The sequence below is a fragment of the Corvus moneduloides genome, chromosome 4 (assembly GCF_009650955.1).
Source record: "Corvus moneduloides isolate bCorMon1 chromosome 4, bCorMon1.pri, whole genome shotgun sequence".
NCBI classification, from domain to species: Eukaryota; Metazoa; Chordata; class Aves; order Passeriformes; family Corvidae; genus Corvus; species Corvus moneduloides.
Window position 1 is genome coordinate 52,307,146 of NC_045479.1, and position 23,630 is coordinate 52,330,775.

Below are 23,630 nucleotides of genomic sequence, written 5' to 3' on the forward strand. Positions count from 1 at the left end.
TAGCAAGTGGGAAGTTAACTGAAGTAATTCCATTTTCTTACATCTGTGCAGTTAACTCTTGGTTTTAATTAGCATTTTGAAATGTTACCAGAATTCCCTGTCAGGAAAAAATCTATATTTACAAACACATTAACACACACAAAATATTGTGCTATTTATGTTAGTATGTTATATAAACAAAAGATTGTCATAGCCGCTGCTAATGCATCATACTGATTGTGGAGTACTTGTTCATTTCTTGAAAGTAATCAAAGTCTTTGGTGAAGGATATGCTGTCCTGTGTCCCTACTTTGTGGCTGGAGTGGCCCCAGTGAAATGCCACGCAGCCCCTGTGCCCTGGGAGAAGGCCCTTGCTGCAGCACAGGAGCTCCTCTCTGCCAGAGGGAGACAGATGGCTGGAGTGGGAGTGCACAGCCCTCCACGAGCACAGGCGGGCCATACAGCCGGGCTCTCAGACACAGCATCACTCATTTTTTTTCCCTTTCCAGAGTAAATTCAGTTTACCCCTCTGTGTAAGGAATTCTTAAAACATCTTACTCCTTCTTTATATTTAAAAACCTTACTGAATAGATGACTTCATTGGGTGAAAGGAACACTAACATTGGTATGATTAAAAGTTATTTGGAAAGGATAGTTTTCCACAATTTCCATAGTTTTTTGCATGCTGATTCCTTTTGTCTAAAGCTTTTTTTCATTTTATGTTACATTGTTCATGAAGGTTTTGTTGTTGTTTTATTCTTTCTTAGAGATTCATAAGAATGTATGTGTTGGTGTCTAGAGTGTTCAGAGTGTGACTTAACTGTTGAAGGTAGGAATCAGTGGTAGGTGTGTTAAATATTGCTACAGACAAAGTCTAAAAGAAGGGCAGGTACTCTGATCTCAGACTGCAAACTGTGTTTTAACATTATCACAATAAAAAATATATGGATGCCAGTTTGGGTTTAAATGTATTTACCCCAAATGTTTTGATTTCTAGGAACTTTGAACCAAAAGAACTGGGGCAAGAAATACTCTGCCTGTAATGGTGCCAAACAATCACCTATTAATATAGACGGAGACCTTACCCAAGTTAATGTGAATCTGAAGAAACTTAAATTCCATGGATGGGAAAAGGAAACTTTGGAAGATACTTTCATTCGCAACACTGGCAAAACAGGTAAAAAAGTCAGATTTCATGTTTGGAGTTAAGAAGTCAGAAAAGTGATATAGGACAAAGAACCAACCAAAGACTTTTGATGGATCGTTTTCATTTCACTTAGCTGGTGCGTTCTGAATTTATCTATTAAATAAGTAAGCAACACAAAAGCTATGACAGTAGCTAAATGAAACAGAAATCACACAAACAAAAATTAGGTGCATGTACAGATACAGCCAAAGCAATCACATCGTGACTATCATCCCATCATGGGCATATCATTGAAGGTAAACAGTAAGTTGGCATTTGCTGTGAAATTATGGTAATTATTACTACATATCCAGAGTCTGTACTGGGTAGGCAAAAATTATTTTTTAAAAGTATGAGTAAATTACCCACTCATCTGAAAGCACTTAATGGATGAGTTGAAGTTACAAAAAACTCAGGTTGGGATTCATCTCACCTACATATAGACACATATAATACAGAAATGTTCATCTGACTTACTCACATAGACACCTTCTAACAGTCAAAGAAGAGAAATAGGTGCTTTCGTGGTCTGATTTGTCTTACCAATCTTAGAAATGTATTTTAGAAAGAAGTGATCTATACCTACAAGTGCCTATTTCTCCCAGCCATGAAAAAAGCTAACTGTGTCATCTGAATTGTCAGACAAATCTTTTTACAACCACTTATAAATCCAGGAAAGCAGTAACTAAAAGCTGCTTGTTAGAAGTATAGTACTGTTCCTTGGTTTGGGCATAGGTGTGGGAAGGTATCGCTCAACAACTGTCTTTGACCTTCTACCAGTTCCAGGGGGACCCCTAGATCAGCCTTTTTGGTTTAGTTTAGTTTGGCTTAGTTCAGTTCAGTTCAGTTCAGTTTAGCATCATTGTTCCTAATTTCCGTGCTTAGCTCTGTCATGTACTTCCTGCATACACAGATCACTTACTTCCCTCTTGCCCTACTAGCAGAGATAAATAGTCCTTTGTCTTTTCAAGATGCCCCTGAGAAAACGTTCTTTAAAGTCCTTAAAAGTGAACTGAGCTCTTTCTCATCTGCAGCAATTCAGATATTATATGAGGGACTGCTAAGCTTGTTTAAATGGTCTTTAAGGTTTTGAGGAAAGGAATGCAGTGAAACTGAACTCCATTAGTGCTCTTTTATCAAGAAGTCAAGTTCACAGTCGCTGGAGGTGGGAAAGCCAAAATGTGGGGCTTCAGTCTATCCCACCCTGCTCATTCTCTCCAGAAGACAAATGCTCTGTCCCATCTACAGGTTGTGTATAGCTATGTCTAGCTGAAAACCTGTCATTGCTTTTTCCCATGGGAGACAGCTCCACAGCTAAGGAGTCTTATGTCAGGACAGTCCACCTAGGAACTGGCTGAAATACTCTTCTGTCATGTTGCCTCATGATTTGTATATAGAATTATGGTAGAAATTGGGGGCAGGTGTGTATTTTCCTTTTTGTTAAAAACACAGGTGCTTTCAGGAAAGTATGTATTTCAGGAATTTATTTTCTTAGACAGCCAGTTGGTGTCTAGACCAGCTTTTTAGTGTAGTTCTGTGTTTAGTTTCAGATAACAGGAGACAAGTGCACTTCATTAAATTATTATTTTATAAATTATAGCATGAAATTAAACATACTTCTCCATGCTAGTAGTGAATTACCACACTTACTACTTAGTTTAAATAATCAATTTCCTGTCAAAATTGCTATGAAATACAGAGAAATAAGTGTATCATGTTTATCTTCTAGCACCTAATACTGAAATATGAGAGTTATAGATGCCTTGGCTGGCTTTTATGTTGACACTCCTTTTTTTTCCCCTCTTTCTCAATTTGTTCAGTGGAAATTAATCTGACAAGCGATTATTATGTGAGTGGAGGTGGATTAGACACCATATTCAAAGCAAGCAAGATCACTTTTCACTGGGGAAAATGCAACGCGTCATCAGATGGATCGGAACATAGTTTAGAAGGACAAAAATTTCCTCTTGAGGTAAAGTACAGAATTAATTTTGATGATTTCAACAATTTGGTGTTCTGCAACATTAATACTCTACAAAATTCCTTTGTTTATCTCTTAAGTCTATTTGCAAATATAACCATTCACTTAAATTCAAATTAATAATAAATGATGCATTTTAGAAGAGCAGTTTAAGGTGTTAGTGGCATGTTGAGAATGTCTAAACTGCATTTTTGCACATCTTCTAAGATGATATTAGATGTCAGTTCTACTAATCTGACAAAGCTCCCACTAAAAGTTAAGCTCCTACAAGTTTGGCCCATTGTATTCCTCATCAGTTCATTGTTTAAGGTGTAGATGGACTTCTCAAAGTCAGGGCTTTGCTGAGAGCCCATGGAAGCTGCTGGGCCTCGCAGAGACGAAGCGTGGCCCATGTTGCTGGGCTGGAAAGAGCTGGCAGTGGTGTGCCAAGAGCCAGGTGAGCAGGTCCTGGGTGCAGCCACACTGACAGGCAGCCAGGCCAGTGTTCCCCTGGCTGGTTTGGCAGAATGGGTTGCAGCAGCATGGGAGTGGGGTGGAGGAGAGGAGCAACTCTTGCTGGGATGCACAAAGGCCAAACTTTCTTCCCTCGACATGGCATTGTTTCATTTTCCAGTTAAAAGGAGGTAGTTGTGGCAGGCAACTGTCCTGTTCCTCATTCCAAGGATTTTTAACTTCTATGTGAAAGCAAAGCAACAGTGCCAGGGCTGGCCTATACATGGGGGAGAGTGGTAAACCAGGAGCAATCCCTGGACAGTGTCATTTCTTTTACCTCATTAGCCACTTAAAAATTCCCAGTCACACTCCATCTGTCCTGACAAGGCATCAGAGAGTACTCTCTTCCATCATCATCTGAGGGAAAGCTAGTAGGAGCAGGTCACTCCCCCATATATGTTGGTCACCCAGCACTGGAGAAGATTTCCCACCCGTATTTGGAGAAAGAGAGAAAGGGGTGCAACAAAATCAATGCTCATGACAGCAGACGGATGTGGGCTCAAAATGCCTGGTAATGTTATATTACCAATGCTTCTCCACACTTGCAGCAAGGCAGATGCAGTAGGGACATATTATTCATGTTTTATCACTGATGTCAAGATTCATGTCACCAAGTACTCTAGATCAGGTGTCCCATTATCTCAGCTTACTTTATTATCTATGGAAAGCATTGTGCTCCTTGAAAGGGTAATTGCTGCATCCTTAATAGTTTTCCAGGAGAGGTTGTTTTTATGTAGCTAAATGTTGATGAGTTCTGTTCTGTATCCTCAGATAACGCAAATGAGATAGGTAAAAAATCCCTATATTTGTATTCAATTCTTTTGTTTGGATGGGTTTTTTCCTCAAAATGGGAATATAAATAATTGCTTAATTTTTAAAAAATTTTGTATATGTAACATTTGAATATATTTTTAATTGCAGATGCAAATCTACTGCTATGATGCAGATCAGTTTACAGATTTTGAAGAGGCAGTTAAAGGAAGTGGAAAGTTAAGAGCTTTATCAATTTTGTTTGAGGTAAACAAAATATATCTTTGTGTCATTTAATAGCCTTGAAACACAGCAGATGTTCAAACTGAATTTAACTGGTTCCAGTATGTGATCACTGAGTTAAAAAATCACATGTATCTTTCTAATTGATTCTTGCAGAAAAGCAAATGGGCAAAATACATTTGTTTGGCTTTAAATAATCCATAATTTTGGTGGTAACTTTCAGTTTTGTTTTTGTGAAGCCTGTACTGTTAAAATATGCAATTTCTTTTTAACAGATTGGACTAGAAGATAATCCAGATTATAATCCAATCATTAATGGAGTAGATAGTGTTAGTCGTTTTGGTAAGTTTGTTTCCATGTTTTATTGTTTACTGATTATTTAAATTCCACTTCAGTGTGATTATGAAACCTTTAAGACATTGAGGAGCATGGTTGTATATTGCTCAGTCATGTCTATTTTGTTAGAAATTATAGAAGTCATCTGGATAGACTGGAGTACTGGAAAATCACCAACCACATGAAATCTAACATAAGCAAGTGCCAGATTCTGCTCCTGGGAAAGGGTAATCCTGGTTATATAAATAAACTGGGGAATGAGAGCCTGAAGAACAAAACAACCCTTTAGAAAAAGATTTGGGGTTTGGTTTAATGGGAAATTGAATTTGAGTCAGCAGTGCCCTGGCATCCAGGAGGGCCAGCTGTGTCATGGGGTGCATCAGGCACAGCATGGCCAGCTGGGCAAGGGAGGGGATTGTCCCACTCTGCTCTGCACTGGGGCGGCCTCATGGTGAGTGCTGGGGGCAGCTTTGGGTGCCTCCGTGTAAGAAGGACATCAGCCTCTTGGAGTGCATCCAGAGGAGGGCAACCAAGACTGTGAAAGATCTTGAAGACTTATAAGGAGTGTCTGAGGTCACTTTGTTCAGCTTGGAGAAGGGTGCCTCATCACTGTCAATGACTCCTTTAAGTGGGGCAACAGAGAGGCATTTGCTGATCTCTGTGGTGACCAGTGATAGGACATGAAGAAATGGCATGAAGCTGTGCCAGAAGTTCAGACTGGGCATTAGAAAAGGCCCTTCACTGAGAGGGTGATCTGTGACTGGAACAGTCTCCCCAGAGAAGTAAGTGGTCATGACACCAAGCATCTGGATAATGCTCTTAGTCATATCATTTAGTTTTAGGTAGTCCTGTGAGGAGCAAGGAGTTGGACGTGATGATCCCCATACTTATCTTCCAACATGAGATAGTTCATGTTTCTCTGATTTATTTACCCCAAGACTATTTGTTACAGTGGAAGTGTAAATGAATACATATAACTTACAATGAGAAATTTGTAACTATTTAAATTCTAAATCCAGATAAATCTGATTTATTATGTAAATCTTCTTAATCGTACATCTTAGGATTTTTATATCTGGTTGGAAGCCAGATAAGACTGTTGTAACTATCCAAGAAAGGTGTTAGAAGAGTGAGACTGTCAGGATATCAGTAGACTCAGAGGAGACATATTTTTTTTTCAGTAGGTCCTGTGTAAGTCAAAAAAAATCCAAATGTATTTTATTGGTAGTGATTGCTTATCAGGACACATGAAGTTCAGTGTGGTACATGAAGAGATCTGGGCTGTGTTTCTAATCCAGTTTTATGGTGTCTTTGCAGAAGAAAAATATGAATGAGCACTGTCTTGAACAGGGATATGTTCTTACGTCATGTCCATGACTTTAAGGAAACCTTGTCTCAGTTTTCCTTTAAGTAATGGTGCTTGAATTTTGTAAAGCTCCTTTAGATTGGTAGGTTGAAAATGTAAAAAGCTGTTTTAAAAGCTCTCAAAAGTATGACACTAAAATCAATATTTTTTCCTCTGGAAAACAGGCACTATTCAAAAAATTTAAAAGGGAGCACCTTTCATAAGTTAGAAAGAGGAGGTGGAAATATAAAGTAGTAGATTCATTACTTTTGTGTGTCATCTTCTGTGAAACAAAGAGGAGAACTAGTAATACATCAAGACAGATGCTGTCCTACAGCCTTGGAAGGAGCTGTAAAACTGTCAGCAGCAAGATGCAAGATGAAGTCACTACATGGCACTTCAACAATGCTTAGAATACAATTTTCCTGAATAAAATGCAAATGACCTCAGGAAATTCAGGTCATGACTAAATCAAGTTGTTTCTTCTGAAGAAAAGTGAATAGCACACAATCTGTCCTTGTCTGTGATGTACATAAATTGTCCTTGTCAGTCATATCTGTATTGTGCTTATCTGAATCACAGTTGCTGAGTTCCCAAGCTCTGCAGAGGAGCACTCCTGTTCCTTATAGACAAATTTTCTGGTTTTCATCATTCTTTGTAGGTGTTTGATTTTAGAATCTAGGCTGTCAGTCTCATTAAAGGGTATTCTAAAATCCAAAGTTGCAAAATGTATGGCAGGATTCTTGTTATGAATGAGAAGTTTCATGTTCCCAGCCATCTATATAAAATGGATTTCATTTTTACTGAGGGAGGAATGGGTTAACTAGACATACCAGATAGCAACGATAGCTCTGTCTGAAGGTTGATTAACATTTTGACAGGAGAAATGGAAGGAGGTTCTTTGATCAACACTGCTAAATGTTCCCTCGTCATGATACATGAATGAGAGAGAGGGGAAAAGTCAGTTCTTAAACCCTAACTCAGTAGAAAAGTCAACTGTAGAGAAAAACATCACTCGGAGTAAACTGTTAATGCAATTTGCTGCTCTCACCAAATTTGTAAGGAATTATGAAGACAAAGCCAGGTCAGAAATCTATACAGGGCTGAAGAAGTGAGATACCTGTAAAAGCATAAGTTTATGCACAGTCTGGAAATTTATTAGATATTCAGAAATGAATACTTACCAATTAGGGAGAAACTTGAAATGAGTAACTTTAGACTGAAATAAGGTGTATAAGGATCTACACTATTCCAAGGTGTGAAAGGCAGCATTATTTTGGATGCACCAGACAATAAAGCAGAAAATTGTCACAGACTGAAAAAGTCTGCCTTGCTGAAGTTGTTACCATTTATGCCAATTTTTGTTGCTGGACCCTACTGCCATACCAGTACCATACCATACTTAGCTTTCTGTGGAAGGACTTCCAGCAATCCCGCATGCTTCCTTCCAGCTGACAAGGTACCAGGTAAACTGCTGACTGAAAGATGCGATATTATTTTCACAGAACAATAAACAGAGCAGTCATACTCTCTTGGAAGAGGTCTTTGCATTGTTTGCTGATTTGTGTAAAGCTGTTACAGGTTTTCATTATATTATCAGCATTTAAAAAAGAACCCTGATCCACAGAAATTCTGCTTCTGCAATCATGAGTAATATTAACTTTCACATCTAACATGGCAACAGTTCCCCTGGCCGTGATTTTCTGCAGCACTTTGGATCCTGCAAAAAACTCAACAAATTGATTAAATTCAGGGAGAGTTTGAAGCCCTGTCATGAGACCTAGAACAAAGATTTAACTAACTTTTTTTCTTCAAATTTGAGAGTGAGACAAAGGTTTGGCACCTTGCAGGTAAGCTTATGGTGAGAAAATTCTTGTGAACCAATTAAAATTACTCTATTTGTTACTGGAGTAACTCACTACACCTTCCCAAGTAAAGGAAGTTGGGATTGAGCTGTACTTTTTCAAACTAAATAGAAAACTTCATGATTTATTTGTCTGCTAGTCTCTCTGGAGATTAAATTTTGAAAAGCCGCAAAAGTAGCGTTATCCTATAATGGTAGCTCTTTTGGAGAGTGTGATTTCTATTTATTAATTGCTTCTGTAGTATTTTGACTATCTGACTCTATTTTTCTTTTTTATTTTTTAGGAAAACAGGCTGCCTTAGAACCGTTTATTTTGCTGAATCTTTTGCCAAATGCAACAGACAAATATTACACTTATAATGGGTCTCTATCAGCTCCTCCATGCTCTGAAACAGTTGAATGGATTGTGTTTAAAGATACCATAAGTATTTCTGAAAACCAGGTAATTTGTTTAATGTAGTAAAACAAAAAAATTATATATATACCAAAGAAAAGCATTTGCCATGTATATGGTAGAAGCATTCATTGCCAGCCCAACAACAAAGCTTTTCTTTTATCTAGTTAGAAGTCTTTTGTGATGCCATTAAATTAGAAAACATGTATATTAATTGTGTTATCTTTTTACCTTTTTTTTAGTTTAGTAGTAGAATCTGATCTTGTCTTAAAATAGGGTAAGAACATATTCCAGGCTGTCTGGACTTTGAGCTCAGATAAAGAGGAGTATGAAACACTTTTTGGATATTCCCTCAGCCAAATGGTGGTGCTGGGCAGAGCATAGCTCCAACAGCAGAGTGGTTGAAAAACATTTGTGGAGTAAACCATTAGATATGCCGATAGTACAGAAGAACAGAAGTTCAGTGCCATGCAGGATAACTCACCTGTGAGACTTTATCCAACATCTTTTCCCCAGAGTTTTTTCCTATTAGCAGAATCTGGTCAATTTTTATGACTTCTAACTTCTTTTTTTCATCTCCTCTTCTAGTTAGCTGTATTCTGTGAAGTGCTTACAATGCAGCAGTCTGGCTATGTTATGCTGATGGACTACCTGCAAAACAACTTCAGGGAACAGCAATATAAGTTCTTTGGGCAAGTGTTTTCCTCTTACACTGGACAAGAAGAAATTCATGAAGCAGGTACTTACTGAACAGTCATTCCTTTCTTCACAAGTTAAAAGACGATTTTCAGTAAAAGATTCATCCAAGTATGAAGTTACTCATTTTAAATTGTGTAGAAAGTAGCACACTGTGCTATTAGTCATAAATCTATCACTTCAGAGGAAAAAACAGCAATCATAAAACATGTCAGATTAAATGGAGTGGAAAATTAAATGCTTTGTCTTGACCAAGCATTCAGTGAAGATCACATCAGTTCAAGCTTCCTTAGATTGCCATTTTAATGTGTTTCAGACTTCAACAAAGCTGCCTTTTCAGAGACTGCAAGAGAATTTTGTTTTACAAACCCATTTGGTTCTTTATCATGTAGTGTGGATGCTTTTCCAACAGAGACTGAAGTGATGTCACCAAATTAATTCCGTGTAGTTTGCTTAGGAAGTGATAGATGGAGAGAATTCCAGAAGCCAGATTCTGTTCTTAGTCTTACCTAAAACTTCGGGGAAGTTTGTGGAGGTTATGTGACCAAAACAGTACATTGTATAATGGGAAACAAGTTCTAGAACTGAATATGGAAGTAACGATTCCTATACTAACAAGCACAAAGGAATATATAGGAAACATCTAAACTGGAAGCACTATGTTGCTACTTGCATAGGAATTCCTGTAGATTCTTTAACTCAATTGCACTGAACTGTGTTTAATCAGACATAAACAGATGACTTAAGCATGTACTATAGGTGTAGTCCAGATTAGAAGTGTGGTTTCACACACATACTTTTATTTATTTATGCATACACACACGTGTATAGATGCACACAAATGCAACTATAGGATTTGTTTAATGCAGAACATTAGGGAAGTGTTTATGTTTTCACCTCCATTTTAAAATAAATTAAATTTAAAAAGCTTAGGAATCATTAAACGGAAATGCTCAGATGTAGGATCTGTAACATGAATGCCAAAGTCTACAGGAGTCAATAGACTTACAGACTTATTCATGTTAAATATTGCATAGTAATCAACAGAAAAAAAGTAATCTTTTTAATCCCATTAGAGGACACATGAGAAATGCCAAGACTGGTTATTACTCAGGTAGATAACTGAAAAATTATTTTGTGTTGTGAAACCTAGAATCCCAATTTTCTCCCATTGCATTCAGTGTAGATTCTATTAGGCAGTAGGATTAAATGCTTGATTAATTGCTATTGTTGGGACATGACATTCCTTAAGTAGAACTAAGTTTTCTTAGAAAAGCTAGAAGAATCTTTCTATTCCATTATAAACTAATTTCGGCAAAATATTTTCAGGAATTTTCTCACAGTGACATCCCCAACATTTTTGGTGTACAAACACGGTCCTCTTAAGGGCATGGGAGATGCTTCATTCCCCATGCCTGCCTAGTAATGTATGTAATTTCCCTATGTGATACGTATGTATCAATTTAAGAAGATTAAAATAGCTAATCCTTACAGCCATACTTGAGGATTCACCTAAAAAAAAGTGTTTTGAAATTGTAATACTTAATCTCACCAACCTCAGCTGGCATGCAAATTTATTTATAATAGAAATCGTTGTTTATTCCTGTAAACCTAAGAACCAAACCTGGCTGCTGGGCACATTGGGTGACTTTCCATCTGCTCCACCCTTCTGGTAAGGCCCTGGGAGTAAGGGCAGAAACCTAACTCTTGTTTATCTTCCTGGATTTAGTAAAGGTATAAACAATAATGGGTTCTTAAAATTCAAGACTGACAATATATATTGATAAAAAGTATTAGTCAACCTGTTTTCCCATGAGAAATACAACTATGTAAAGTTCAGCAGCTTAGTTAAATTGTCTTGTGAGACATGGGGTCAGGACTTGTGCATTTGCCCTTTCACATTCTTCAGTCAACATGACTTCATTATAAATTCTCAGATCCTCTGATTCTATCCAGACGTGTGTGTGGGACAGTTCCACTGGCACAGTGTGCAGGGTGCAGGTGCCCAGGCATTGGCAGTGGTGGGTACAGGGGTGGCCTCTGTGAGGAGAGCCCGGGGCTGCCCCGAGTCAGACACAGACGGTTCCAGCTGGCACCAACCCACCCATCTCAGGGCACTGAGAGCCATGGTGGAGACACCTCTGGGAAAGCAAAGCTGCATAGCAGTGAGAAGTGAGGGAAACCTGTGAGAAACGGCTCTGTGACACCCAGGTGAGAGAAGGAAGAAGGGGAGGAGGTGCTCCACTAGCAGAGCAGAGATTCCCCTGCAGCCCATGGTGAAACTGTGGTGAAGCAGTCTATCCTGCAGCAGACTATGGAACCCCCATGCAGGAGCAGGTTCCTGTCTGGAGGTGTGGTTTGTGGAGAGGAGCCCATGCAGGAGCAGGTTATCTGTCAGGTCTCTGACCCCGAGAGGACCCACAGTGTAGCAGTCTGTTCCTGAAAGACTGTGTGGAGGCTGGAAAAAGTCATGAAAGACTATCCTGTGGATGGATGCTGGATGGATACACTGGAGCAGAGGAATAGCATGAGGAAGGAGCAGCAGAGTCAAAGTGTTACAAGTTGACCACAATTCCCCTTCCTTATTCTCCTGTACCACTGGGAGTGGAGAGGTGGAAGAGTCAGGAGTGAAGTTCTGCCTGGGAAGAAGGAAAGAGTGGAGAGGTGTTTGTGGTTTTGTTTTTGTTTCTCACTATCCTAATCTATTTTTATTGGTGATAAATTTCCTCAAGTCGAGCCTGTTTTGCCCATGATGGTGGTTGGCAAGAGACCTCTGTCTTTATCTTGACCCATCAGCTTTTCCATCTTACTTTCTTCCACTGCCCTGCTGAGGAGGTGGAGTGGGCGAGTGACTGGGTGGGCACCTGGTGGCCAGCCAAGGTCAGCCCAGCACATGTCTACTGTGCTGCTCCACCTCTATCCCAAAGAGTAGATTGGGAATATTAAAAAATTGCTTATTGTCACACACTGCCAGTGATGCTCAAAGCCCCTGAATATCCTAATGCAAACGACATGATTTCATGGCTTCAACAATTGAAAAGTTGCATTTAAAATATAATCTCAAACCCAGATTTAGCTAAAAGTAGAAGAAAGCAACAAATGTGGTGGGGGGGAAAGGCCAAATTTGGGCAGCTTGTAAAGGTCTTCTGGTCACAAAAACAGCCCAGGCAGTTTTTGGCAATGATCTGGGTGATGTACCCCAGTGGTTCCCCATGATGCAATTACCTTTAGTTGAAAATTTCTTAAGTTACATGGGTAGCATTTTATTCCACAGAAGAATAAGCAAAGTTAGGTGCATTACCATGACATATGATATGCAAAACCAGAATCTAAGTATTAACATGGAGAAAGCAAAGACTTGGATTCAAGTCCAGCAGGGGTTTGAGTAGGCCTCTGACTTCCTGTGAATTTTCTGCTATTTTGTATTTTGCTGCTTATTACCTGTAATCCAGTTTAATATTTGTGGCTTCAGACTAGTAACAGACTTAAGAACTCCCTTTCTTGCAGTTTCTTTGCTCAGATTTTCTAAAAGTCAGTATCAAAGCAGAAGTAATTAGGTAAGTTGTCATGTGGTCTCCTTTCTTCTTCTAGTCTCTGGAGTAGGAAAATGGGAAAAGGCAGAAGCAAAGTACTTCTGTGTTACTAACTAGTAGAAAAGAAAAGGGAACAGCAGGATGATTTATGAAGTGACATCAGAAGAAGGGCAAGAGACAACATTTTGGGAAGAAATGGAGGTGAAATAATATGTAGATGATTGTCATGTAGCAATATCGTTGGTCATTGCTGAGATGAACATCAAAAGGAGAACAAAAAGGAAGACTATTTTCTTGGGAAAAAATAGAAGAACCATCTGGAAAACGAAAAAAGAAAACAAAGAAAAAACACTGGAAGCACCAGCCTTGTACCTTTAAAAGTTTTATAATACTGCTCTGTAAGTCTGAATACAGACACAGATTTCAGAACCAAATACACTCATAAGCAAAAAAGATGAAGGGAGGAAAAAGGACTGTAGAGAAGAGTTTGGAATACAGAGAACCTTGGTGCTTATATTATAAAAAAGTGTTTTGACAAGAATTTTAAACACCTTTGAAAAGAAATATCTGAGGAGTCCTGAGGTTCATTGAAAAAGAATGAAATCTGTTTAAATTGTCTCTCTCAATGCTCAGAATTGAGAAGGGAATCATCTTTGCTGGTCTAATGATTTCTTTTTGCCATCTGGTGGAAATGGGGAGGAATGATCAATTTTTGGAATGGAATGGAATGTACACAACATGAGGGTTTTTTTTTTAATTTGCTCTTCCTTTGCATCAATTAAAATAATTAAGTGTAATTAATAAAATGGTGTATCCATTGTATAGCACAATAGATTCAAAACCGGGCAACAGAATTCAACTAAACTACACAGACTAACACTGCCTCTACTATTAGCTTGCTCACACAAACACAAAAATTAAAAAAGCCTTGCTGCTTATTTTCCATTGACTATCTCAGACCGAAGCTGCTCCGAACTGCCCACCTTCCCTGCAGAATGGGAGAAATGCTTTTTACAAATATTTTGGAGGGGCTTGACTTCCCCCTTGTGTTCAAAAGGCAAAATGCAAAGCTACAGGACTTCACTTTCAAAATGCAGCATTGTCCCCCAAAGCGTTGAGGCATCTTGGTGTTTGCTTCCTTTTAGAGAGCTCCAAAGGATCTGCACTGGTTTTCTTAGTTAGCTAAATAGATTTTTGTTACTTGCTTTGTCTGGATACTCATATCTTGCTCTAAAGAGATTATGAGATACAAAAAATGTCTCCTCATTTATTCCAAATGGGGAATGACTATGTAATTGCTTGTGCAAAAGTCAAGCTAAAAATATAATAACAAGCCTTGAAATATAATAACATGAAATCACTACTGCTTATGTAACAATTAACTTCTTCCTATTTGCCTTTTTTCTCTTCTTTAAGTACTATAAAAGATTCCCTTGAGGGGAAAATTAGGTGTGATAGCTTCACCTTTAACCATTAAAAACAATCTACTATAGATTAGACTATTATAGCTAGTGAGAGAGTATGCAGCTCTTCTACTTTGATAGAGCTATAAAGACAGAATTTTTGAGATTTTTTTCTTGCCCAGGACATATATAAGAATCTTTATGTTTTATCATTTTTATTTTATTTCTTAGCAACTGGATAGTAATATTTCACAAAATATGGTATAAGAGGCAGGGAGAGGAGACTCAGTCCTCAAATTTACTTGCTTTTGGAAATCTAGTGTTAAAACACTGGTTCTGTTTATAGTGGAATGGCATCTCAAATATTTTAGTAGACAGCTAAAAATGAGGCACACGAAAGATTTTCATTAGTTTTCCCAGGAGGTAGCTCAAGATTTTAGTAGAGTCACTTGTACCATTTAATAAATACCATATTCTTTCCTCTTTTCTTTCTTCCAGTTTGCAGCTCAGAACCTGAAAATGTTCAATCTGATCCAAAGAATTATACTAGTCTTCTTGTAACGTGGGAAAGACCTCGTGTTGTATACGACACCACAATTGAGAGATTTGCTGTCTTTTATCAACAGCTGGATGGAGAAGACCAGACTAAGCACGAGTTTCTGACAGATGGGTATCAGGACTTGGTAACTGTAAACTTTTCAAGTTTCATAAAAAGGGATGGTGGCATAACAACTCACTGTTAATTTTCTTGAGGGACTAAACTGTAGCTGGGACCCAATTGAAGAGAAATTTTCTCATTTTTTGGCTGTAAAGCCACGAAGACAATTTAAAATAAAATTAAAAGTTTCTCTTGTCCAGAACAGGGAAAAACTCTACAGCTTGCTGCTTTGATTTGCCTGTACGTGCCATGATCATGTCAATCACAGAGCTCCTTGGCCATAAAACCCTTTGTCAGTTAACAGTGATCTGTACTTCATTGCTCATGGATGTGAAAGAATGACCTGCGCAAGCAACTAATGAGATTCAATTCAATCATACTGCTATAAATATTAAGTTACTGATTACAGCTTCGTGGTATTTTACTAATGAGATCTGTTCCTCTAACCCTCTTTAAAGACTCATAACTTATCAGACATAATGTTACCTAACTTGTGTCCAGCACTAAATAGTTATTTGGTTTGGTATCCTCCATGTAAAAACTCACGAGATTTTTTTTTTTAAGTTGACTGAAAACCATTTGTGACAGTAAAATATAAAAAGCACACATTATAATACTAGAAGAAAGGAGCTTTATGGTTCATAAGAAAATTGTGTTATGAAAAAATTAACATTTTCAAATACTTGATACTTATTTGCAAGTAAATGGTTAAATGGTTTTTTTTTTGTTTTAGGGGGCTATTCTAAATAATTTGCTGCCCAATACAAGTTATGTTCTTCAGATAGTTGCTGTTTGCTCTAATGGTCTATATGGAAAATACAGTGACCAAGTCATTGTTGATATGCCTTTAGAGGACACAGGTAAGTGCTCTTTTGAGTTTAACAATCACTTTTAGATAAAAAATCTGTATTTGAAGAAGTAGTTTGTTTGCAAACCAGATAAATGCGTGACTTTCAAATTATGCTAAAATGAAATTTCAAAATCGCTGCAGTTAACCTTCAGCATGTTCCTTGCTAATGATATTTTACATTATGTAATTCCTTGTAAGCATTGCCTATAAAAACTGCATGTTAATTTGTTTAATTCTAAGAATATTCTGAAAATCACCTACTTGATTTCAAATCTCACAAGTGTATCTTTTAGATATGGAGGGAAATAAAACCATGTTTGGATTATTTCTCTATGGTTCAAGCATCCTCTCAAAATTAATCCACACAGCCAAAGTCTTAAGGAATCAAGTAATACAACCACAATATATGATTTATAAGTCTATATTAATGATTTTGAAATTTGATTTCTTATGAATACTTGGAGTTTGATTTCAAAAGACTTGTGATGATGGAATTCCCTTGCTTCTTAATGCTGCCTCGCAAAAAAATCAAAAGACCTAACAAACAAATCTTAATGATTTCACAGCCAGATTTGCTTCTTCTGCCTATGAAATAATTTGAAACTATAGCATGAAGCTTGATCTTGTCCTTAATAATTCCTTAAATTTGGTGTAAGCTTTAGCATCAGATCCAATTCTTCTGAAAGTGAGTGAGGGCTGTGTCTTTAATTAAGCGCCCTGTAATTAATCATAGAAAAAATCAAATGCTTTTTGATCATGCTAGGAGCTATTTTTTTATCTAAGGGCCTGGATTTTGTTGTTTGTGTATGTAGTCTGTAAATTCAGTTTTACACTTATGTATGTCTGTTTAGCCACAGCAAGGTCATTAGTGATGTTGTGGTGAACTTGGGAAAACTGGACAGTTTTTCATTTCAAGGGAGCCACATTCCTTTACAATGAGAGAGAGTGTGATTCTCAACAATCTCTACCACATGAATTCTGGACTAATAAGGGTAATAGGCTTGTAATAGAGTGGGTTTATCTGTAGGAGGACGGCACAGCATCAGGTATAGTACATATACACTTTTAATAAAGATTTAACTTGTCTTTCAAACACAGTGTATTAAGAATAATGGGGTTTGGGGTCTTAGGCTAATATATACCAGAATTTTCCTATTTCTCTTTAGTTTTCTAAAATGTCCACAACAAGGTTCTGACATTCTGCCTGACATTTCACTCTTCTGTCTACCTTTTATCCATCTCTTAGATAGTATATTCTTCCACTTACTTTCCAGAATTTGCTGGATTGCTGTTTGAAGAATTTTCTCAGATGAGAGTTCATCTACACACCCCACATCCATTTCTACATGGAATGACAAATAAGCAGCATAGTGTTATCATCATTAAACAATAGTTCAACAAACCAAGTCAATACAGTGCTGCTATCACAGCTGTAAAACCTCTGAAAATACATTTTGCAAAACAAAACCCAGTATAGGTGATATCCAGAGGACAAACCTCCCTCCTACTGCTACTGCTGTATCCCTGCTGAAAAGATGAGTTGCATATCACCCTTCTGTGTTCCATGACTCCCTTTGGAAGGAACCGTGGGTGCAGAGGCAGGGAGAGAGACAGGAGAACTGGGGCTGGGCAGGCACTGTCAGTGCACCTGTGGTGCAAGCAGATGCTGCTGGGGAACAGGCTCAGCAAGAGGATGATGAGGCATTGGGCAGCCTGGGGTAGGTCAGCAGTGCAGATCCAGCCACCCAGCACAGCATCCCTGCTGTATTTCTGCTGAAGTCATGCAAAACAGGGGCTTTGCATTCATTCTGGTAGAAGGAAGAGTGAGGGAAATACATACTGGAAAATTAATTTCACCTTCCAGTATCAGCAGAAATTTCTCTCATATTCATTTGCTCAGACAAGAGAATTTGGTACAGTAAATGCTATAGTTCAGAATGTGTTATATTTGTTATAATAAATGTTGTATATCAGACTGAAGGTCTGATACTCTCAAGACTTTTTACACAGAAAAACCATTAATTTCTACTTCGATACTTTAAATTTTAAACAATACAAATAAAAAGAGAGCAAAGGTTTTAAATAAAAATTAAATGCCAAAATGAATATTTGCCTGTTTCACAAAAAACCCCAAAAGTTTCATTGACATGCTTCCTGTCTGAAGCAGACACAAAGTTTTTAAATCTACTTTGGTTCTTTTATTTTGGCACTTCCACAGTGGTACCAATGAAAGCACCGAATAAAGAAAATTCAGGGAAAAATTCCTCTCATGTAATTAGTATGATTCCTAAGAGTGTACATTGCTCTATAAATAAGTTGTTTACCTGCTGTGTCAACTCTGGATACAATTTTAAAATATGCAAAAAACTTCCATTAATTTCTAATATTAATGTTTATTTGCATACTTACTTTTACTAATTATTTACTTCTGAATTAACTGTTGCAAATATTTCAAATATTTTCACATTTAATTTTAATATACCTAATATTAAACAACAGACATATGAGAATGTAGATATCTGATAAGAAAGATTTGTTCAGAGCAGCTTGCTGATTACAACTATAACATCAAATTGGTTTTGTGATCTGCTTTATAGATCTTGAGGCAAAAGGGGATTTCTTGGAGCTCCTGCTTGGGAATTTATGAAAGAAAAGTTATCTTCACCGTGAAGACATGAAATAAAGTTGACACACATAAAGCATAAATTGAATCTTTCCTTTTCAAGAATTATGCTGAGTAATCCAGTTTAATTAAGATGAAATTCACTACAGTCACCTCCAGATCAATTAGTCTTCATGTTAAGAACTAAAGCAAGGCATGAGTCATGCAGAGCCATTAGATGGGCCCTTTTCCAGGAAAATTCTATCCTTGGAATGGCCACTTCTAATGAGATCTGGTATTCAAAAAGCTCAAGACCATTGTTTTAGGTTTTCATTTTTGAGATACTCACAAATGTGTCTCTCATGCCTTCTCCCCACCCAGTCTAGTGCCTCCCATATGCAGTTAGTGAGGGCTCTGCAGTCTCTGGTCATCCACAGACCCGAGACTCTTGTTCTCAGCAATGCTTTGTAAGAGGAAGGACCTCTTTGGGGCCATGCTCTGCCTCAGTTTGTGGAAGCCTCAGGAGCCGTAGTGTAATGACATTGGGCAGGCTACCATAGTGGAGACCTCTGCTCTTTGGGTTTTTCCTGAACTCTTCAGAATGGCAGCCCTTCACCTTGTAATACAGTGTGTGTGCACACTAAAATTTTTTCCAGTTAGTCTCCACTTAGTAAAAGCAAACAAATGCATGTAGTGATGTAGCGACAAAATCTCCGTTGAAAATTTAGGGAATCATGCCCAGAGTACTTTAGTCAGCTTTGATAAAAATCCAACCTTTATTTACAAGCTTTTCACCTGCTGATAGAATTGGATTTCAAATAACTATGTAAATGTGTGCTTTGACTCTCTAGATAACGTCTGTATAGAACTGAAGGTTATGCAATACTTTGTTGTGTAGCTAATACTGGTGGTACTTACATGCTTTTGCTGACACAGGAAAGGAAAAATAAGAATATAACTCCCCACTTCTATTCCTTTGTGTAGACTTCAGTTGGTGTTTGTCAAAAAATACCCAATGTGTTGGGATACAGCTCTCAAATGCCGTCTCCTGCCTGGCAGCTCGTGCTGTCAACAATGCTTTGTGAGAGTCTAACTATGCAACTTCTTTGTAACTCGTCTTTGTGATTTTTGTCCTAAAAAAGCACTAAACATATATTAAATGTCTGATCTAGGGATGATTTTTTCTAATTTTTTCTGATAAAAGTAGAAATCTGAAAACTGATTTAATCAAAAGAAACAGGCTTTACTTTTGTTCTTGCCATGCCATTTATTACATAAGTCAGTACAGAAATGAAAAGAGTTTATGCTGTGCACATTATTCTACGATTATAAATCACATTGTTAAAGAGATTTTTCAAATATTTGCATTGAACATCCAAATGTAGGGAAATAGTTACCTTTTCTGTATTTGTTCTATCGTTTCTCCATCTGTCATTAAAATGAACTATGAAAAGACCTCTACAGAACTCTCTAACTAATTATTTAATTATTTTATTTTAAAATGTATACTATAGAATAATCAATATGTGGTTCCAGAAAAAATAAACAAGCTTGTTCATCAACCTACATCAATGGGTTGTTTTTTGGAGGGTGCGGCTCTTCACCTTGGATGGGGGATGTTATTGTATTTCTGTAATCTCCTGTCAAATCAAAAGTTCATCAACAGAATTAACAGAACTCCTGTAAGTGTGTGTCTCTCATACTTTTGACAAATAAATTTTCTATTACCATCCAAATTTAAATAGTCTTTATAAAGTTCCTGAAGATTTACTGTTTTTGTTAATATACAGTTTATATATATATGTGTATATATATATGTATGTTAATGTCTCTCCATTGAGATAACAGTAAGAAACTGTAGTTTCCTGCTGGTGGAATTTGAGAGCATATGCCCTTCTGTATACTCTAGCACAATCAGTACAGTTTGTTTTTCTGACTGAGTCTGATTAAAGCTCAACTCAAGAATAGTGACCACAAAAAGAATGGATAGAATTTCTCTGGATTAAAAAAAATTTTCAGAGAAGTCTGTTGAGTACATAGTACATGGTATGGGTCTATTGTGGGAAGGAATTCAAACTAATGTCAATATTTGATTCATATCATTGAGAAGCCAGGGAATATCATTATCTCGTCCACCCCTTCCTCCCCTCCGCTCCCCTCCCCACCCTGCCCCAGAGCCTCGTAGGCCTCAGAAGTCAGAGGTAAGATAATTTTTTATCTATCTAGCTAATGAAAGGTCAGTTCTGTACTTGGTAATTTATAGATGTTTGTTACTAAAGGAAAATTTGTGAGGATTTTGTGCAGCATTGCTTAGTCAAAATTTGTTTGCATGTATAATCTACAAATACAACTGTGTGAGCTTATTAGTTTGATAAACTTCATCTAGTGTACAGTGCATATAGGACATCTCAATTTGTTTTGGAGGGTAGACATGGACAGACCAAAGAGAATACAAATTTAGATCCACATGTTACACTGCAAAAATGAGAAATGCAGAGATGACATATTTATTTAAGTGTATTGAAAAAACTACATTTGGGAATTGTGGAGGACATGCAGACATGGGGCTGTGTGTGATGCTGTTGTTAGAATCCCTCTCCAGGGCAAGAGATTGGCATTTTGACCTAGTGCAAATCAGCCCTCAGAATATGTGTTAGCACTTGTGTGCAGACAGAGTGCTAGAACATGGCTTAGGAGAAAGCCTTAGAAAGACTCAGAATGGGAATGGGCCTTTTTATGGACCAAAGGAGCGATAAGATGCTCTTAGTGCTGTGGAAGCAGTGTTAGATTTCCTCACTGAAGACCTTTGTCAGTTCCTACCAGAGAGTTGGATGTTTCTTTCAACCTGCTTTGAAGCCTCTCTTGCTGACCACTGTCAGAAGTACGACACTGGATTTGGCCAAAAAGAGAGAAAGAAGGCAAGAGACTACCTCTAAATTTGGAGAGAAGGATTTTCAACTGGGTTGTAGGAGATTCATTTCTTCAACCCAATTCAACTGGTTTTTATTTATGAAAATTGGGAATCCCTCAAAAGCCTCTAGAGCAGTTCTTCACAGAGCATGCAGTACCTATTTATTAGGGACTTTTTCTGGGATGTGATACAACTGGCTTCATGTCTTTACATTAAGTCAAATAGGTTGGTATTTTGAAGAAGGCTGTAAGGACTGGAAGGGTGGGTCTCTTTGGTCTGCCCTGATGGAGGCATGCAGCCTGCTGCATATTGAGTATGATGGCATTGCTGTTGCTCTAGTACCTAAGCCCAAGCCTGGGTGCACAAACAGGGAATTTTCTATATGACAATTATAGAACAGATTGTTTTACAAGGGTATCTTCAGAGCTTTCAGGTTTAATGTAGAGAAATAGTTGATCCCCGACTTACTGTTTTTCTCTCATCTGTGTTTCTGCATTAAACTGTACTTCTCATTGAAAATGTTCTTGTAAACTTGGCTTTCCCCAGCCAACATGTGGCTCCTCCAAAAGTGCAAGTCCTATGGCATCAAAATAGAGCCAGATGAAACTGTTGTGGCTGAATGTGTCCTGTCTAGATGAGTGAGCATTGCTACCCTTATTCCTCAGTCCAGGGGGTTGGCCACTTCTCCAAGCACAATCCTACAAAAAAATCTTAGACATGGTCTCAATAAACTTATTAATTAATTAATTAACCAGTTGAGTCATTGCAGAATTAAGAATTCTCTCTGTCTAAAATTGTGGATGATACGGTGTGTATTTTTGTCTTATAGAGGCTGACCTCATTCCTGAACTGAGTGAAGCTGAAGAATATGAGGTATAACATTCATTTATTTTTTAAAAGAGCATTTAAAATAAATACATTTCAACTAGATTGAAATTGTATTCTGTGAAAGTTTACAAAACTATGTCACCAATTGAGTGTATTATCTGCATTTATGTATACATATATGTATGTGCATATATAGCTTTTGAGCTATATTCCTCCCTAGATAACTCTGGAGATAGCTCAGTATTTCTCTGGGGCTGGAGATACATGGTGAATAAAGGATATCAGAGAATATTCCTAAATACTTTTTTTAATGGGGCATTAGTTTAAAATCACCTTTCTGTGAAGTGTGACAGAATTGTTCATTTAGCAGAATCAAAGCTGCCATCCAGTGTTAGGTTTTTTAGTTAAAGAGAAGTTTGATTTGTCCTTGATTGTGATGGTCTTATCATGTAGTAAATTAAAGTAAGGGAGGACGATGGTTGTGCTGGAGAGTGAGATTCAACGGTGTCTGTTATCAGTGTGCTGTGAACTCAAAAATTCTTGGAGGTTCATTTGCTTCTTGAACTTCAGGTTGAACTTTTTGTTAAAGTATAGCTCTGTTTTACAAATTTTTTGATGATTTTATGATAACCTTTGGAGGCTTTATATTCAGTAACTAGGTTTCTGGTGTCCCAGCAAGAAGAGATGTAAACATACCATAATTAAGTTTTTAACAGTCTCTAGTACCAATTTTGCAACATGAACAGTTACTTCAGTAAGACATTTGTCAAGTAATATCAAGTAATCCCCCAGAAGTTTTAATTTATAGTTTCATTTTAATTTATGTTTTTAAGTTTTAATTTATAGTCTATGACCGCAGTATTCTCACTGCATGACAAGTCCTTTCAGTTAAATAGACAGCCTGTGGTTACCTGTGTATTTACCCTCTCTTGCATTTGTAGACACCGAGTAACCAGTAATACAGTCATTTCTCTGTTGTTGTAAGCTATGTATCTAGATTATGATATTGCATCTGTTAGGTGCCAGAGAATATCAACTGATTTTTACTTGAACCAAGAAAGTTTAAGAGTGCATACATTGCCTTGCAGAAATTAGATCTTTAGAAACAAGGGTCTGTCCAGTCCAGCCCAGGTTTAAAGACACACAGTCTTGGTGCTGCTGTCCCTATATTTTAGGTATCTAGTCCTTAGAAGGAAATCCAAACCTGAGAGTCATGTCTGAAGTACCTTATGTTTTGTGAGTGCTTGAGAGGTTTCTGGTTCAAAGAGGGACTGCAGTGTGAAGCCCAGCTCTAGCCCTTGCTCTGGTGAGACTGGGTAAAAGCTCACAACTCCTGTTTGCTGAGTGCCTCAGTCAATAATGTATTCAGCAGCTCTTTATCTTGGGCATGTTCCTTCAAAGGCTGTTCATTTTTTATTTTCTTCTCCCTGCTGTGCCCTGTTCCATGCAGGAACGTAAACTATAGTTTATAAACTATAGTGGAAACTGAGGAGTTGTTAGATTGATAACTGTGCCTATCTCCTATCTACTGGGAGTTTTCTCTCAGCATTATGCTTTTGAATAAAAACCAGTGGCATTT

At 37.6% G+C, this 23,630-nt stretch overlaps 1 protein-coding gene across 7 annotated transcripts in view; it reads left to right on the forward strand.

The window, feature by feature from the left end:
* The window catches only part of PTPRZ1 (protein tyrosine phosphatase receptor type Z1), a 137,342-nt gene that overhangs the window by 77,982 nt on the left and 35,730 nt on the right, over window positions 1-23,630 (forward strand). For all 7 annotated transcript variants that reach the window (XM_032107566.1, XM_032107568.1, XM_032107567.1 and 4 more), the window contains exons 3-11: window positions 977-1,156; window positions 2,986-3,137; window positions 4,560-4,655; window positions 4,907-4,973; window positions 8,461-8,618; window positions 9,159-9,309; window positions 14,701-14,885; window positions 15,594-15,720; window positions 22,053-22,096. In XM_032107566.1, coding sequence (XP_031963457.1) covers window positions 977-1,156; window positions 2,986-3,137; window positions 4,560-4,655; window positions 4,907-4,973; window positions 8,461-8,618; window positions 9,159-9,309; window positions 14,701-14,885; window positions 15,594-15,720; window positions 22,053-22,096 — 1,160 coding nt within the window. The remainder of the gene's footprint in view (window positions 1-976; window positions 1,157-2,985; window positions 3,138-4,559; window positions 4,656-4,906; window positions 4,974-8,460; window positions 8,619-9,158; window positions 9,310-14,700; window positions 14,886-15,593; window positions 15,721-22,052; window positions 22,097-23,630) is intronic.